Source organism: Seriola lalandi, unplaced genomic scaffold, assembly GCF_002814215.2.
Source record: "Seriola lalandi dorsalis isolate HSWRI2012SDOR001 ecotype SW California unplaced genomic scaffold, Sedor1 jcf7180002054488, whole genome shotgun sequence".
Lineage (NCBI taxonomy): Eukaryota > Metazoa > Chordata > Actinopteri > Carangiformes > Carangidae > Seriola > Seriola lalandi.
Genome location: NW_019525041.1, coordinates 228,177 through 244,367, shown reverse-complemented (window position 1 = coordinate 244,367; position 16,191 = coordinate 228,177). Strand labels below are relative to the sequence as shown.

The 16,191-nt window shown below is 38.8% G+C and overlaps 1 protein-coding gene across 10 annotated transcripts in view; it reads left to right on the top strand.

Annotated features, from left to right (window-relative positions):
- Positions 1-16,191, top strand: part of r3hdm2 (R3H domain containing 2) — a 52,256-nt gene that overhangs the window by 24,339 nt on the left and 11,726 nt on the right. The window contains exons 7-19 of one of the 10 annotated variants that reach the window (XM_087175753.1): positions 1,970-2,056; positions 2,259-2,382; positions 3,149-3,227; positions 3,882-3,941; positions 4,624-4,764; positions 5,741-5,849; positions 7,239-7,334; positions 7,723-7,772; positions 8,557-8,610; positions 11,312-11,547; positions 12,723-12,862; positions 13,404-13,502; positions 14,354-14,647. In XM_087175753.1, coding sequence (XP_087031879.1) covers positions 1,970-2,056; positions 2,259-2,382; positions 3,149-3,227; positions 3,882-3,941; positions 4,624-4,764; positions 5,741-5,849; positions 7,239-7,334; positions 7,723-7,772; positions 8,557-8,610; positions 11,312-11,547; positions 12,723-12,862; positions 13,404-13,502; positions 14,354-14,647 — 1,569 coding nt within the window. Of the gene's footprint in view, positions 1-1,969; positions 2,057-2,237; positions 2,383-3,148; positions 3,228-3,881; positions 3,942-4,623; positions 4,765-5,740; positions 5,850-7,238; positions 7,335-7,722; positions 7,773-8,556; positions 8,611-11,311; positions 11,548-12,680; positions 12,863-13,403; positions 13,503-14,353; positions 14,648-16,191 lie in introns of all 10 variants that reach the window. The other 9 variants (XM_023412853.2, XM_023412852.2, XM_023412854.2 and 6 more) reach the window with 9 other exon arrangements.

Genomic DNA, 16,191 nt, shown 5'->3' with positions numbered 1-16,191 from the left:
ATCGACCATTTACAGTTTTAAAAAAAAAAAATCGGTTATTCTCAAGGACATGTAGTGTAGTCATGCAAAAACTGATAGAATGAGGCAGTTTGATATTAGGTACATCATTGTGACAGTCTTAGGTTAAAGCTAGGTGAGATTTTGGTACAACAAAAGGGGGCGGGTCTGCAAAACTGAGCTTTTCATCTCCCACCCTGAAGTAATGTTATGGGTAGCCCTGGAGGTCCATCCATCAGTAGTAAGGGCTACATAGGCTGTGTCGAACAACTCTTTGACAAAACCTCGTCTTGTTTCTTCATAAAGTTCGGGAATTACCGTGTTGCCTACTTGCCTGTTTATTTACTGTTCTTTCCTACCCGACTCTTAACTCCTTGCACTGTCAATTGACACACTGGATGTCTCCATAGGTGAGCCAAAAAAATGGACATGATGCCGCTAGCATGAACAAAACTTCACTTGGTTACGGGCACAAGGCTTTTTCACGCATGCCCTGAACCGAGGCAAGCGAACCCACCGGGACAGATGTTTTTCATGAACTGTTCCATCCCTAATATATAATAATATAATATAAAGTTAATCAACTGAAACTCACTCACCCTGAATTCTGTGTACAGATGAGGATGTCTGTGTTTGAGGTGCTTAGATAAATTTGAGGTGTTTCTTCTTGTCATTTGAAATGTTCTGTGGCACTGTTTGCATATTAGCTTTTAGTTGTCTACAACCTGTCCCTGATGATCTATGTCAAATATAAAATATCTCCATACACCAGTCTGGTGGCGCACCTGTTGCTGCACCCGCACTTGGCGCTGCCATTCAACGTGCTGTTGTTATTGTTTACTGTGCCTGCCTCCTCCTTCTCTTCACATTTGATGTCAGACTAGGATGCTTGTAGGGTTATTATACTGCACTCATCAGTATTGGAGGACTCACATTTCAAAAACAAAAAACAAATACCATCACATTTTCAGAATTTTGGCATCAACTTGAAACCATGAGTTCTCTTGACATCCCTCCTTAGACATGAGAGTTCAGAACTGTCCCTGTGCGTTTTGAAACTGACCTTTTCTTCTGTGACAGTCCATGCTCATAAATCCTCCTGTTAGAGAGGTTAGATTAAAATGCTGTTATCATAGTGATAACATTTTGGAAGTTGGATCACCCTTTTCTCTCTTGGTTTTAGTACATAATCTGCAAAGGGACAGTGTCCTAATCAGCTTTGTTGAAATGGAGCTCTGTGTGTTCTCCATGTCTCACTTCAGCTTCTCTGCCATTCCTCAGGGAACTCAATTATCAGACATTATTCAGGGTTTTATGTAAGCTTACACTCTTACAAGGGATTTAGAGTTACTTTTTTATGGTATGAAAACTCAAAGTAACAGCAGAACTTCCTTTAACACAGCAAAAGACAGCCAGATACTGAAATTGAGTAGAAAGGTTTTATTTTCTTATTAAAACATCAGGTCAAGAAACACTTGTTGCACACATAGCCAAACACCATAGGACTGTATAGAATCCATTTTGTTATTTTAAATAATTATACCTAAACTGTTACTCAGCATCATCATAAATTAGGAGTAGCCCTCATTGTTTTCTCACTTTTAAATAAAGGAAATATAACATCCAGATGATAATACAGGTGACTAGAGCTCATTATTTTAGTTGTGATTTTTCAGACAAAGATCCTGGAATTGATCTTATTTTGATATAAACAAACAATTAAGCAAATTGGGATACATTTAAAATGCTTCCTGCAACTTGCAGTGTGAGTACTCCGTTATATAACCCTTTATTTATTTTTACTTTGAAGGACTTGAGCAGCATGTAATTTGTATATATTTTTTCACTTCATAGTACTGCCAGATTTTCTGAGTTCTTGCTGGAAGAGGACCAAGTTTACTGAAAACTACAATGATCAGTGTGGTCAAAAACAGTCAGCTTTACAGATAAAACATCTGTGATTCTGTTTCAGTCTAATGCCAAACTGAAGCTGGTACGGAGTCTGGCAGTGTGTGAGGAGTCCTCTGGTCCGTTCTCCAATGATGGACCTCCAGAATCGGTACTGTTCTTGTGTCTAACCTTATCCCCTAACTCCTAACCTTAGTCCATACCATGAAGTTAGCCTAATTTGCCATTTTTTGTGTTTGATTGCCATTAAACTTAAACTCTTGTGTAAGATTAACAATACTTAATAGACTAAACAAAATTAGAATTCAAAGTATTACCATCTTTTCTCATAGCAGTGGAATGTGGTTTTCCAGGATATCATCCAGCTTCATATCAGCTGTCCATCGGACAAGGAGGAGGAGAAGTCCTCAAAGGACGAGTATGAAAATGAAGAGAAGGAGAAGAAGGACAAGACTCCGCGAAAGATGCTCTCACGTGGTAAGACACAAATTTGGAAGTGAAATGTATTTTGTAGTCTGTTGTTCTGGTCTTGATCACACCTATGTTGACAACAGTTTTGGTATAATGTATAATCTTACACAACACAAGATTTAAATCTGTCATCTATGAAAAGTGGAGTTGTTTTTTTATTTTTTTTATTGGCTACAAAATACAATGAATGCTCAATAATAATCGGAATATAGTTAATTAAAATATTCTGCATATTACTGCATTAGTAAATTTAAAAACGGTTTCATTGTGTTGTGTCCGTTGCATGTAAATATAATGTCCACTGTTTTATTAGTACCCAAACTAATATGTCAAGCTAATTTCTCCAGAAGATAATTGGATCCCTCCCTCTTCTTTCTTTAATTACCTGCCTCACTCCGTCTCTGCAGAGGCCCTCAGGCGTCATTAGACTCTGAGAGCAACAGAGATGAAATGGCTAGCCCGACTGTCTAGTGGAAAATACTGGAAAATGATCCCCGGAAGAGTGTGTTTGTGTGTATTTGTGAAAGCATAGAACAGCTAGCTGGTGTCTCATGCTATCTGCTTCTAATGTTTATCCTCCCTGAACAACCTGGAAGGCTGTTGCTGGTGTGTTGAGGTGCCATTTTGGGAGCTATGCTTAGAAGCAATCTGACTTTGCTCTTTCTATCTCACTTGCACTTTACAGAAGTGTCACCTGCTCTGTTTTCCTACTCATTCTGTCAACGCTTTCTTTCTCTTGCCTGTTTATTTACTTTTTTCTTCTTTCTGTTAGACTCCAGTCAGGAATACACTGACTCCACTGGCATTGATGTTCACGAGTTTTTGGTCAACACACTGAAAAACAATCCCAGGTATGAGATTGCCACCAAAGACTGACTGATAGACATGGATGTAATAACAAGAGTACAACAGAAAGTGAACAAAATGTGAAAATGAACTAGATGGAACTGAGCTGTTAATTTACTTTAATTTACTTGGTCATTACACATGTATTTATATTTGGAAAAAGCAAAATGACTTTTGGTCAAGCTGCTTGGTCTAACTAAATAGTACACTTTTGATCATCTTTTATCCAGTATCTTACATCTGTCCTTTTTGTTAATGTGCTCATTAGGTAAATACTTTCAACAGATAGATTGAGAGAAGTGTGTAGAAGAAGCACTGATTATTACCTGCCTATTATGGAAACACCTAATTGACCAGTCAACAGACTAATAATATTGTCTGACAAAGTCAAAGTTCCCCATTCTTTACAAGAGTTTGTAGATAAATTGTTTATATGGTGTCTTATAACCACAAAATGGCAACATGATTGTGTCCATTTGTTTCAAGGAAGTCAGATAAAAAGAGAAGTGATTCAACCATTATTAGAGGCATTTATTGCTGTACATCCTACCTTTGATCTTTGGTCGGTATGCTCACAGCACTGTAGTCATTGACCTGATCTCTCTCTCTGCCCCCCCCCCCCCCCCCCCCCCTCTCTTTTCCCCCTTTTGGCCCAGCAGGGATCGAATGATGCTGCTCAAACTAGAACAAGATATCCTGGAGTTTATTAATGACGACAAGTAAGCCACGTTCTTCATAACCTCTCGCTTGTATTTAAATTTAGCTCCTCCATGTCCATTCCTTTTTTATTTATAGACTGCTGAGGTAATGAGATAAATATGGCAAGTTGCAGTTGGTATTTTAGGGCATGTTTAGGTCAGTATTTCTGACTAGGACTTTGTGTTATCCTGTAACCAGAATAGTGTTATTAGACTTGATTATTATAAAAAAATGTTATAAGTTTCTGAAAACAGTAAATCATCTTGTCCACAATTTAACCAAATGAGTTGTCTCCATAGTGTGACATCCTGCTGGTTATACACCTCAGAATCTGAAAAAAACAACAACAACCTTTTTTTAGGACAATTCTTGTCACGATACAAGACAATGGATGGTTTTACAGGAGTTGAAAAAAATCCCATAATTAGAGTATTTACGACTGCTTACTTTTCTTACTTTTCTAGAAAATATGTAGGATACAGTTTTGTATGAAAAGGGATGTTGTTTCAAACAGCATGGTTAAACTCTTGAAGTGTTCAGAGTCCCTTAAATGCCAATCCATTTGTCATGTGTACACATAACATTCAACAAAAAAAAAAAAACTTAGCAAAAAAATGAGCAGTTCATTATAGTGTATACAGTTCATAGCAGTGTTGAAATAACATAAGATACTTACAATTTTGTCTTTTGTGTCCCCCACAGTAACCAGTATAAGAAGTTTCCTCAGATGACTTCTTATCACCGTATGCTGCTGCACCGTGTGGCTGCCTACTTCGGTATGGACCACAATGTGGATCAGACGGGCAAGGCTGTCATCATCAACAAGACGGGCAACACGCGCATGTGAGTGTAGTTCCTTTCCTTGCTTCAAGCTTCAGCAGCTACAGTCATACAGCTAGGAGAAACTCGGATCTAGAATGTTTTCTAACCTTTACATAGGTATGAATACCATGTTAAAGAAATCATAGTTTATTCTGACCTTTCTCCAGTCCACATACCGGGATTGTGGCTACTGTATGTAAATGAAGTCAAGGTGGTTATGTAAATAATAAACAACCTCAAGTTAACACAAACTGTCATGGAAGAGGTTGCTGTGATAACAGGAGGCACAGCATAAAGGTAACAGGAGAACCCAACAGCCATCATTTCTGTTCAGGCAGGATGAAGAACAACCTGAGCCAAACATTCAACAGAACAGCAACATATAACTGAATGGAAAGTTTTTCCGTTGAAAGCTCGCAGAGTATCAATACACCTGAGAAATGAAACCAATGTAGGCCATATATACACCTAACTGATTCAACACAACACCCCAATGAATGGCAAAAACGCAGTTTCCTTTCCATACTGTGTGTGCACTTGAGGCAGAAAGAGAATTTAGTAATTTAGCAACCAGGAAGTTGTTTGAAGTTATGGTATACCCCACAGCCACTGCTACTAAGTAAAATATGTGTAGGTTATAAATGTAACTGGTAATTTTGGAAATATATACCTGTTGCTTCACAAAGCGCCAACAGTTTAGCCATTGCATCTTTTAATATGTAAATTTTTATGGTGAAAAAGTATTAGTAATCAATACAATATTTCCAAATGTGTTAGAATATTACAATTTTCCATTGTGCTTAACAGAAGAGACTGGCTGATCCCAATCAGGGGCATTTACACATTTAAATCATGAAAGTCTAACAATCAGGACAAACAAAATATGGGCAGATTTGATTTACACATTCTGAAGTACTAATACATTCACTGTGAAACTGCTTTTAAACACACATTTTTGTTAAAAACATTGCTTTTGTCTTTTTTATTTGTTCTACAGCCCAGAGCAAAGGTTCTCTGAACACATCAAGGATGAACGTAACATGGACTTCCAGAAGAAATTCATCCTTAAAAGAGATGATGCCAGCATGGACAAGGATGATAATCAGGTTGACTGCACTATATACCATGATATTTTTGAACTGTATCATATTCACTGTCCATTTCTTTCATTGTTGCCAGATATGTGTGTTTAACAATTTAAGACTGCATTTTTGAGATGGTCCTGTTTCTTAGCCCTGGGAAATTCTTGCTGCAGCTTGTTGCATCAGTTGGAGATGGATCCCACAAGTGTTGTTTCAGCAGAAGTAGAGGGACACAGTAGTGTGACTGTTTATTATCTTTTCCAGCTCAGATGAAAGGAGGCAAGGTCTGTTTGTGATGGCAACTAAGCTGTGAATCAAACACTCACTGATGTCTAATATTGAGCCCCCAGAATAGTTGGGCAGAGTGGTTTCATCAAGTACTGCAGCACCATTTTGGCCCAGCCATGTGTTAATAATTTAATACATCTTATTCAAATGAAGCTATATAACTTCACAGATAAGTCTCACTAGATTTATCAATGGTATTTATGTGTAACAGCATGCAAAGTCTGAGCAGTGATTACTGTACATTATTGTAGTTACACAGTTGGCTAGTGGGTGTGGAACATTCATTCCAACAGAGAACGAAATTGGCCCGTGAAAGGAGGTTTAACAATCTCTAAGACCTGGGTGGTACCGAGGTACCAGTGGTACCAGTAATGGAAGACACTCGGCCCCCAGCTTTTGGTTGTGTTTGTGTTAAGTTCAATGTTTTTCAATGATAACGATATTATGCTGATTGGACAATATCATGTTTCTTGTGAACACAATATTTTTGCTTGTGTTAAATTGCTGATGATAAATTTAAGGTTAGAATTGCAGATGGCATGATACCACTTTGCTTTGTTACTATGCAGTAACTTGCATGTTCCTGGTACTGTCTCTTAAAATGACATGTATACAGTTTTCCTCCTCCACTGCTCCTGATTTGCTGTGTGTGAGCCACAAAACAGTTTAGCCTGAAGCACCGCTTTTTGAGATGCAAAACCTGAATCTATCCAGCGTGCTGTCAGACTTAGCAAAGACACAAGACACACATTTAAATTCTGTTATGAGGTAAAAACTCACTACTGCAACGTTTTCCGTTTGTTTCAATAGGAACTTAATACCAATTGTGTACAGACGTGCAACAGTAGGTTCTGAGGTTTTCAATTATGCGTCGAGACTCTACTCAAAAGACTCCACTATGTACTTTGTGTTCTTTGTTTTGATGGTAGGCAACGGCTCTTTATCACATGCTGTTGTCATTATCTTTTGACTTGTTTCTACTTATCTTTACACCAATTAACAAACTGTGGCTATATACGTATTTGCATAAAGTTCAGGGTGTATTTGTTAATTGAGCATATTAGATTGTAACTTTATTTATTTTATTCATTTATTTTTTGGTATGATTGTTTTCACAAATGTTAGATCCGTGTGCCACTGCAGGATGGGCGGCGTAGCAAGTCTATCGAAGAGCGAGAGGAGGAGTATCAGCGGGTACGAGACCGGATCTTTGCCCGAGAAGTAAGTTTTGGACCTGGGCAGGTTAACACACAAGGACAAATTAACATTAAATCACAAGCCATTTCATATCCATTAGCTGTTATCTTCAGCTCTTTGATAAGAAAAAAATCAGGACATCTTAATTAGAATAGAACGGTTTAACTGGTGTAGTGGCGATATTTATACCTGGTTCCCAACATTTTCTGCTAGTGACCCATTAATACAAAGCAGCCTTTACATGTGACCCCTCATCACAGGGAGCATGTCTGTGAGTTGTGAGCAGTTTTTTATCTTAGCTTTAGGTGACAGTGCTGTAAGTGAAATGCATACACAACTTCTGAAAGGTTGACATACACAGAATGTTGGTCTTAAGTGCTGCTGGTTGAATGAAGCATTTCATAATGTGCAGGTGTCATTTTTTTTACAGTCCTCTCAAAATGGATACATCAACGACAGCAGGTAAGATGATGAATCCTACTGGAGATTCTAATTTGTGCAATATATAAGACTCCATTCTGTTCACCTATCCCCTTGAAATTAGTTTGCTTGTTAGGTTTCAGTTATGAGTGTTAGCAGGCTATAGAGCCATAAACATAGCATACCTAGCAGAGTATATGTTGATTCTTCTACAAATCTGAATTCCTGGAGTTTACAAAGGTCTGGAAAATTTGACCTTGTGTAATGTTTGCCATCAAAGGAGAATTCACAAAAGCAATATACAAACATACAAAAGTAATAGTTGCTTTATTCTTGTCATTTCCTGGCAAATGTTCAGTATGCATTTGCAGATGTTTCTCTTGTATGTCAGATTTTTATATCTAACAATTTTTTCAATTTTTTGTTTTATTGAGAAAAGGGTTTTATGCTGAAACTCACTATGAGGGACACACTGTCTTGGAGAAAGATTTGTATGTAGTAGAACTAATTTTTTCTAGAAATAAGTTGGCTCACACAGCAGATACAGCCAGCCTCCATCCCAAGGCACCCTGGCCATTGAGGTTGAAAGATTAGTACATAATATGCTGAGAGAGAGAGAAAGAGGAAGCGTGGGCTTTTCAACAGTCAATTTCTGCCTTGTGTGCATTTTTTTTTTCCTTTTTTCTTCTCAGGGGTAAAACTTCTACACTACTGTGCCTACCTCTACCTCCCACTCATCCTTATCTCACCCTTCCTTAAAACCCTCTCCTGTTCTTCAATCCAGCCCTGTAACCCTAGCATTTTCTCCTAATGTTAACCCCAACAGACTTTCCACTGAGGGCTACTGCTCTAGCTCTCAAAAGAGGAGGCAGATCTTTAGGTATTGGGGTGCTGCTGACTTTGACTTGTGTGTTGCCATGCCCATTTTTGAAAGTGATTTGGTGATGATAGTGGTGACTTGTGGTGGTTTTTATATCTTTGCTTGGTGTAGTCGGCTGATTGATGGCTATTCCAGCACTGCACCGTGGGGCTTCCCATGGCCCATGCATGGCTGCTTTGTGGTTTCACTGGGGACTGATTGACCTACTTAACCATCCACCGTCAACTACATTTTTCTATAAAGTAACTGCATTGCTTTCACAGTAACCTGTTTGTTTTGTGGTTGACTTAGTCTTGTAATTTTTGTTAACATGTCACCTGTTGCATAGTAGCGCAAAAATGTGTAAGTAGTACATCCATGAAATAGTGCTTTTAAACTGACAGTGAAATGTAACTGACAAAAGCAAAATAAGAAAAATTAGACCGTGAAGTAGAACACTGTATTGGAGGCCAAGTTGTTTATTTATTTTGCGCCCCCCCCCCCAGATGTTCAGTTTACTATAAACCAGCAAATATTTTAACTATTAACTATCATTTAATCAAACTTATTGATCTATAGTACAACTATCTATACAACTATATATATTTATATATAGATATATATAGAGATGTATAACGTTTTTGTTTTGATTGTATAAAAGTATGAAGTCTATACTCTGCTGTTTATAAACATTGTTGCTTGTGTGCATCATGTAATTTAGAGGCTTATAGATTAGCTTTTAGATATAACCCACCTTTAATTTTTTTTAAGCTTTTCGTATATGTTTTATTTGCCTTGTGTAGTTGTAAGATATTTTTCATCATCAACCTTTAAACCATGTAATTATTTGGTGACTGTATGTTTGAAGTTTTTATTCTTAGCGTTTTTAAACTTAACCATTTTTAGTGTGTTAGGTGTTAAAGACTGAGAGTGGTGGAACCACATAACAACAACAGCCTAGATTCCCTGCTTCTCCTGTTTGTGATGGGCAGTGCTGTCGTGAGGAGAGAGAGAGGAGATAAAATATCATGTGATGAACAGCAGAATCCCTCCTCTTCTACCTCCTCCTGCTCATCCTGCTCTCATCTTTGTCTGCAGAGCGAAGCGAACAAGTGTGTGTGCCTGTACAGAGAATGGCAGAGCACCCACCTTTCCTTTAAGTAGGCTGTGCAGAGAGAAGACTCAAAATAGAACCTCCATTAATTACAGTCTCTCTGAAATATTTATCAACCACAGCCACTCACTATCACTAGGGTTTTACAACCCTCACCACATCCCCGTTTTCGTCATGGAGATTCCCACAGTCAGCCTTACATGTTTTGAATTCATTTTACTCGTTCCCTCTACATGGACATGCTCGCTCATATCCCTCTTTCAGTCCTTAGAGGATGAAAAAAAACAAGTGTTTACTTGCTGCTTTTTCTCTCTCTGCTGTCTTCACTGCAGAGTGGTCGGTGTGTACACCTGCAAGGCTTTGTCTACATTAAATTCAGTGCCTATACCACAGTATTTATAGCAGCTGACACATTTTTCTTTTTTGATTTTCATCTTTATTTAAATTTTTTATATTCAAGCACAAGCACTGTCGGACATGTTCAAATGGAACGATAATATTAATGTTGACATGTCAGTGGCAGACCCGACAATTTACTTGTGATGGAGGGGTTGCCCCAGAGTGGTGGTTACGCTTACAGTATGATCATTGGTTTTCTTGGCAGCTGCCCTTATCCAGGGTGACAGCATCACAACAACACAATGAGTGTGTATACAGCAATATAGTTCAAAAAACCATAGTGGTGAACCAGTGGTAGCAAGTGGTTATTTTGTAGATAGTGTGTGTGAGTCTGGGTGTTGATGTACATCTTCTCTTGATGTCTGATTGTTTGTGTAAATCTGGTATTAATTTACAGGTGTATGTATGTCTTGTTTCTATGTCATTCTTTGTCCTCAATACAAAGTGTTTTAAGCGCATGTGTTACTGTTCATTTTTATTCAAATGTATAACTCATATGTATGCAAGTATTCTGTCATTCTGGATAGTCCTTTATGTGAATGTTGTCTCTGGTCTTAGATGGTTTGTGTGTTGAATTCATGGAGGTTTGTCTCATCTAGTGTCGCTGTAATATCCTCCCACACCCTGGTTTTGATTGTCTGGAGCATCTTTTCTCCCTGCATGTTAGTTTTCCTCTGTGGATGGGTTTGTGTGTGTGAATGTGTGTGTGGTTGTATGTTTAAAATTGGAGATAATATTGTTTGGTGGCTTGTTGCCTGATTTTTGTATCGTGATTTCACTAAACTATCCAATATGCATCTGTGTTGAATGCCTCATCCTAAAGCTCAAACTGTCAAACTTGTCAAACTGTCTTTACTACCTGTTGATGACCTTCCCCTGCTTTTCTGCTTCTGCTCTCCCCCCCTGTCCTATTCTGTCTTTGTTTCTACCCCAACTTACCTTCCTTTCTGCTTCACATGTTCACATCTTCTCTTTTTCAATATGTTATTCATCTTACCCTTATACATTTTTGTCTCTTTCCTTCTCTGTCTTCTTATTCTTCTCTCTGTAATTTGCATATCTGTCACTTGCTACCCCTTAATCATCCTCGCTTTAACTCTGTTATTTCACCTCTTTCTTTCCCCCCTTTCCTGCATCTATCCCCATTTTATGCCCATCATTTCATCTCTTTCTATGTCTCTTCTTCCTCCCTGTTCTGTCTTCTCTCAGAGGGAATCGTGAGAGCTCTAGCCGGGCATCCAGCAGTCGTCAAAGCAGCACAGACAGTGACATGAAGTGCCTGGAGCCGCGGCCTTGGAGCAGCACCGACTCAGACAGCTCCAGCCGCACCCTCCGGCCGCCCGTCACGAAAGCCAGCAGCTTCTCTGGCATATCCATCCTTACCAGGGGGGATAGCCTTGGCAGCAACAAAGGCTCACAGGGAAGCTGCAAAGGCTCTCGCTCTGGTAAGGACTGAGGAGACAAGTTGATGAGAAAGGAGACATCTAGGTCTCTCCAGTGTAGGTCACTAAAGCTAGTTGTACTTAACCTCTTACTGAAGTATTAGCTTTTGCTATCCATTATGATTATTGCTACTGAAGCGACCATGGCATAAAGAAATGTGTTGCCCTGAGTCATGCAGGCTACCCTTTATATTAAGTTTAATGTCATAATGCATATGTTATGACTTATGCTCATTGAAGTTAATGAATGGGGGGAAAAACTATATAGTACTGTATTGGCCTTACTTTAACCCCATTTATAAGATGACACCCTCTTTTCTAACAAACTGACATGGAAAATGCATTTTTGAATGCTTTTTCTTGAAAAAGAAAAGTGAAATGTAAATACCACTTTTGACTGGCTTAGTCCATCAGTCAAATACTCGCACACACTTGTGTCATTCTCCTGGCCAGAATGATTTTCTATATCTGTTGGAATTTTTTCCTTTTTTCCCTCATTATGAAATTCGGTGACATCCGTAACTCTTGGCTGCTTGACAGATGATGCAAAATATGCAGTAGAGATGTCCGGAGATGCTTTTGACTCATTTTCCTTTTCTCGTCCTGTAGGTTAAAATGGGCTTACTAAACACTTTTAGGGTTAACTCTTAAGAGACGCACTATAAGACATTAAAGCCGCAATCAATCTATCATGCTACGCTAGAATTGCACTGGCACTTGCTCCTTTCAAAAAGAATGTGATTTTGTAAATATTACCACCCTAGCCTTTTCAAACATGTCATCCAGGAAAAATATATTGTCTTACATTCAGCTTATTTAAACTTCCCTGCAAGTTAAAACATTCAAGGACCATTTGTAACTATAATTTAACCCCAAGTCCTAAACATTTAAACTTGAGACAGTCTTCACTTTTGCTGAGATTTTAACTTGAGCTTGCATTCTAGTGGTCTGGTAAACATACATTATTTTATATAATAAAAATACAAGAATACTTACCAAGACATTATTGTAATTCCCTTGGTTTCATAAATAAGATTGCTTTAATAGGAAAGTTTTTTGGGTTCATCATTTCATCACACAGAAATGAATGAAGAAATTATTTCCTATATCTATCATGTCTTTTCTTGCGTCATTAGGCCTGCCCCTAGTCAGTCCTGATGTGTGTCCCCCACCCGCAGCCTCCCAGTCCAGCCGTAGCCTGCTTCCCTGCCCATCACAACAGCCACAACAGCCGCAGCCACAGCCCCAGGCTCCACCTCAGACTGCCCTGCTGCCCACCCCACAGCAACACCCCATGGGCAACCACATGATTGCTCAGGTAAGTACCTTCACCACCTGTATTTATGTCAACCATATCAGTAACAATGAAGATGCACTTTCAAGCTACACAGGATCCAATTTAATCAGGGGGTCAATAGCTTTAGTGGTCTTTTGTCCACATTCCTTCTCTGATGGGTTTAGTTATTAAGGTATTGTCACAAATGAGGGTGGAATTTGGTCACATATAATGAGAAGGAACTTCGAGCAACAATATGAAAGTTTTTGACAGTCAATAACAACATGTCTGATAGCAGCCATTTCCTTTCTTGTTTCTCTCTGACTAGAAGAAATTGCATATTTTGTATGCATTGATTTATTGCTTTTGTATAATATTTAGAAACTACATTTGGTTTCTATTTCTATTCATCTGTTCATTAACAACTTTTCCTCTGTGTTCTAACCCATATCTTTCCTATGTCTTAAATTCTCTTTATTCCCTTCTTTCCGTCTGCTTCTGTCGCCCTCTTTCTCACTGGCTTGCTCCGTTCTCTCTATGCTCTGCCTCTTTATTTCCTTCCTATCCCTGGTGTTGTGTATAGCCGGTGGCATCTCTGCAGCCCTCTCAGCCTGTCTCCTACTCCAGTCCTTCCTGCCCCCAGGTTCTCCTGCCAGTTTCTCCTCCCCAGCAGTACACAATGGTACTGACACCTCTTGTAGTGTCATCTCTTGATAGTAATTCAGTTAAAGACTGCATAACTGTCACTATCACACTTCACACTTAACTAATGCTGTATTCTACTAAAAACTCTGGCACTCTATTACCCTGCTCTTATTCACATCTGTGTGGTATTTAATCACATTGATGGAAGAATTATGTCTTTGCTGCTCTGAACCAGTCAAGTATTACTTTCTCTCAGGCTGCATACCTACCTGGAATTCCCTGAGAGACTGGAACGAGAAAGTCTTTTTGCTATTCCAGGATGTTAATGAAAAAATGAAGTGACAAAAAGACTAGATGGTACAGAATTTGTATTCTTTAATGTGAAAAATATACCGTAGCATTCACTTCTCAAATGAATCCATACAATCATAGATTCTCATCTTAGTTAGTTAGACAAGCATGTTCTGCCATGAGCAATGTTTCTATAGACCCAAACTTTACAGGAACACTATATTTTGGGAAATATACTAGTTTTCTGTCAAACCCAGAGTCAGATGTGAAGATCAAACTACAGAACTGTGTCCTTAGGTTTAGCTCACAATATTGCCACCATTACATCCAGGTATTGGTGTTGTACAGGATTGCCAAACATTGTACTGGATGCAAAGAGAACTTCTCTTCTTACACCTTGCAAAATGGCAGATAGGTATTTTCCAAAATGGTGCTTAAATGCTCATGTCTCTGTTGGTAATGATCTGTGCTAGTGATCACTCTCTGATAGATCACTCAGTTAGACCTTATACTACAGCTCCAAAATTCACAAAAGGTACTGATATATATGTACCAACTGCAAATGACCACTAATGACATCATTCCCATTCCTCCCAGGGAGAAGAGCTGGCGCCCCAGTTCAGCCAGATGACGCTGAGTCGGCAGGGCTCCAGTGAGAACCCTGAGCCTCCCCCTATGTATCAGGCTCCTCCCACGGTGCTGTCCCAGCACCCCCCTCCTCAGACCAGCTATATCATGGCTACCACGGGTCAGCCTATGCCGCCCCCATCTGGCTACCAGCCTGCCACTGGACACCCCCATCCACCACCTCCACCACCTCCTCCATCTCAGCCAGTCATGCAGGCTCCACCGCCCCCACAAGGCTACATGCAGCCTCCTCCACCTCAACAGGTACAACATTCTCAGGCATCAGGCATGAGTTAAAATTCACTTCTCAAATTTTTTTTTTAGGTTTTGTTTGAATGTTCTTCGAATACCAGAGAAAGGGATAGTACTATACCAGTGAATGAATGAATATAATTCTGGGACCTCCCATGCTTGGCACTGGTAATCTTGAGTGTATGATAAGTAATAGTAATTGGTCCCAGGTCAGCAAAATAGACTGAAGTACTGTACCCTTCATTTGTGTAGCAAGTCAGGCTTTCAAAATTCCAAGGGCACAGCCGCAGAGAAACAGAGCACATAAAATAAACTGAATTTGAATGTGATGTCTCTTTGTTCTAGGGCCATCATACTGGGCAATTAAAGTTTATTTGGAAGTCTTAATTGGATATTCCACACATGCAGAGGGGTTTCCCTGCTTTCCAAGCCAATACAAATGTTTCATAATAAGAAATAAGATAGAGCTTCAACAGTTGACACTGGGCATGCCTAAATAACAGGTCATCTACCAGGACAGATCCTAGGAAAGAGATCACATACTCACTTTCACCGTAGCTAAAATGTAAGCAGTTAGTTATTGGTAGAAGTCTGACTAACCAGTCGCTTGACTTTTGTTATTTGAAGAAATCCAAATTTGTGTCAAAAGAAATTAGGATGAGACTTCTCCATTGATATATTATCACTGTTAATGCTTGTGAACTGCTTCAAACTTGTTCACAGCCAATTTGAAGATCAGCCCTGACTTCTGGAAGTACTGAATGGCACACTGGAGCACTTGCAGAAACACCATGTATCTCAGGGCTGTGGCTGACAGTACATATATGTGTGGTGATGATAATGCACAGTACCAATATTTATCCATTTTATCTATTACAGTACATTTGTGAGGTGTGGGAGTGAACCTTATGCATAAAAGTAACAGTGACTCACAGCATTATCTTTTTTTCATTATGTTAATTTTTTTTTTTTTCAAAAGTATTGAAAATCAGATTAAACATTAATGTAAATATCAAAAGGAAACCTATGTTCATCTAAGAGTTAACTTGTTTTTAGTGTTTCCCAGAAGAAAATCCTCTCCTTTACAAAATATGTTGTCTTAGGCCTTTCAGATCTCACACAGACCTCTTTTGGATCATTTATGACAACTGTGATCCACAATAACTGAGAATTTTGGTTATACATTATGGTTATAGAGGAACGATAAACATTATTTACACATGAAGAATTAGAAATAGCTTCTGGATGTTAGCTCTGCTGCTTTGAAGCTTTCGCTTCACTATATTTTGTGAATGGAAGAGTTAGATTACTGCTATGGCAAAATATGGTGCATCTCATTTCTGGCAGCAAAGGACATTGTTTGTCATGTCATTGTGCGAATGGTCACATTGCATTAACATAATATTAAATAAGGAACTGCTACATATCCTGGAACAGTTCAGTTTTAACAAATGCATTCGTGAAAAAGTATTTTGTGTTTAAGTATGAATTTTTCTTTAGATTTCAGTTCATTACAAACACTCTCTCACGAGCTTAATTCATATCGGACTGTTCCT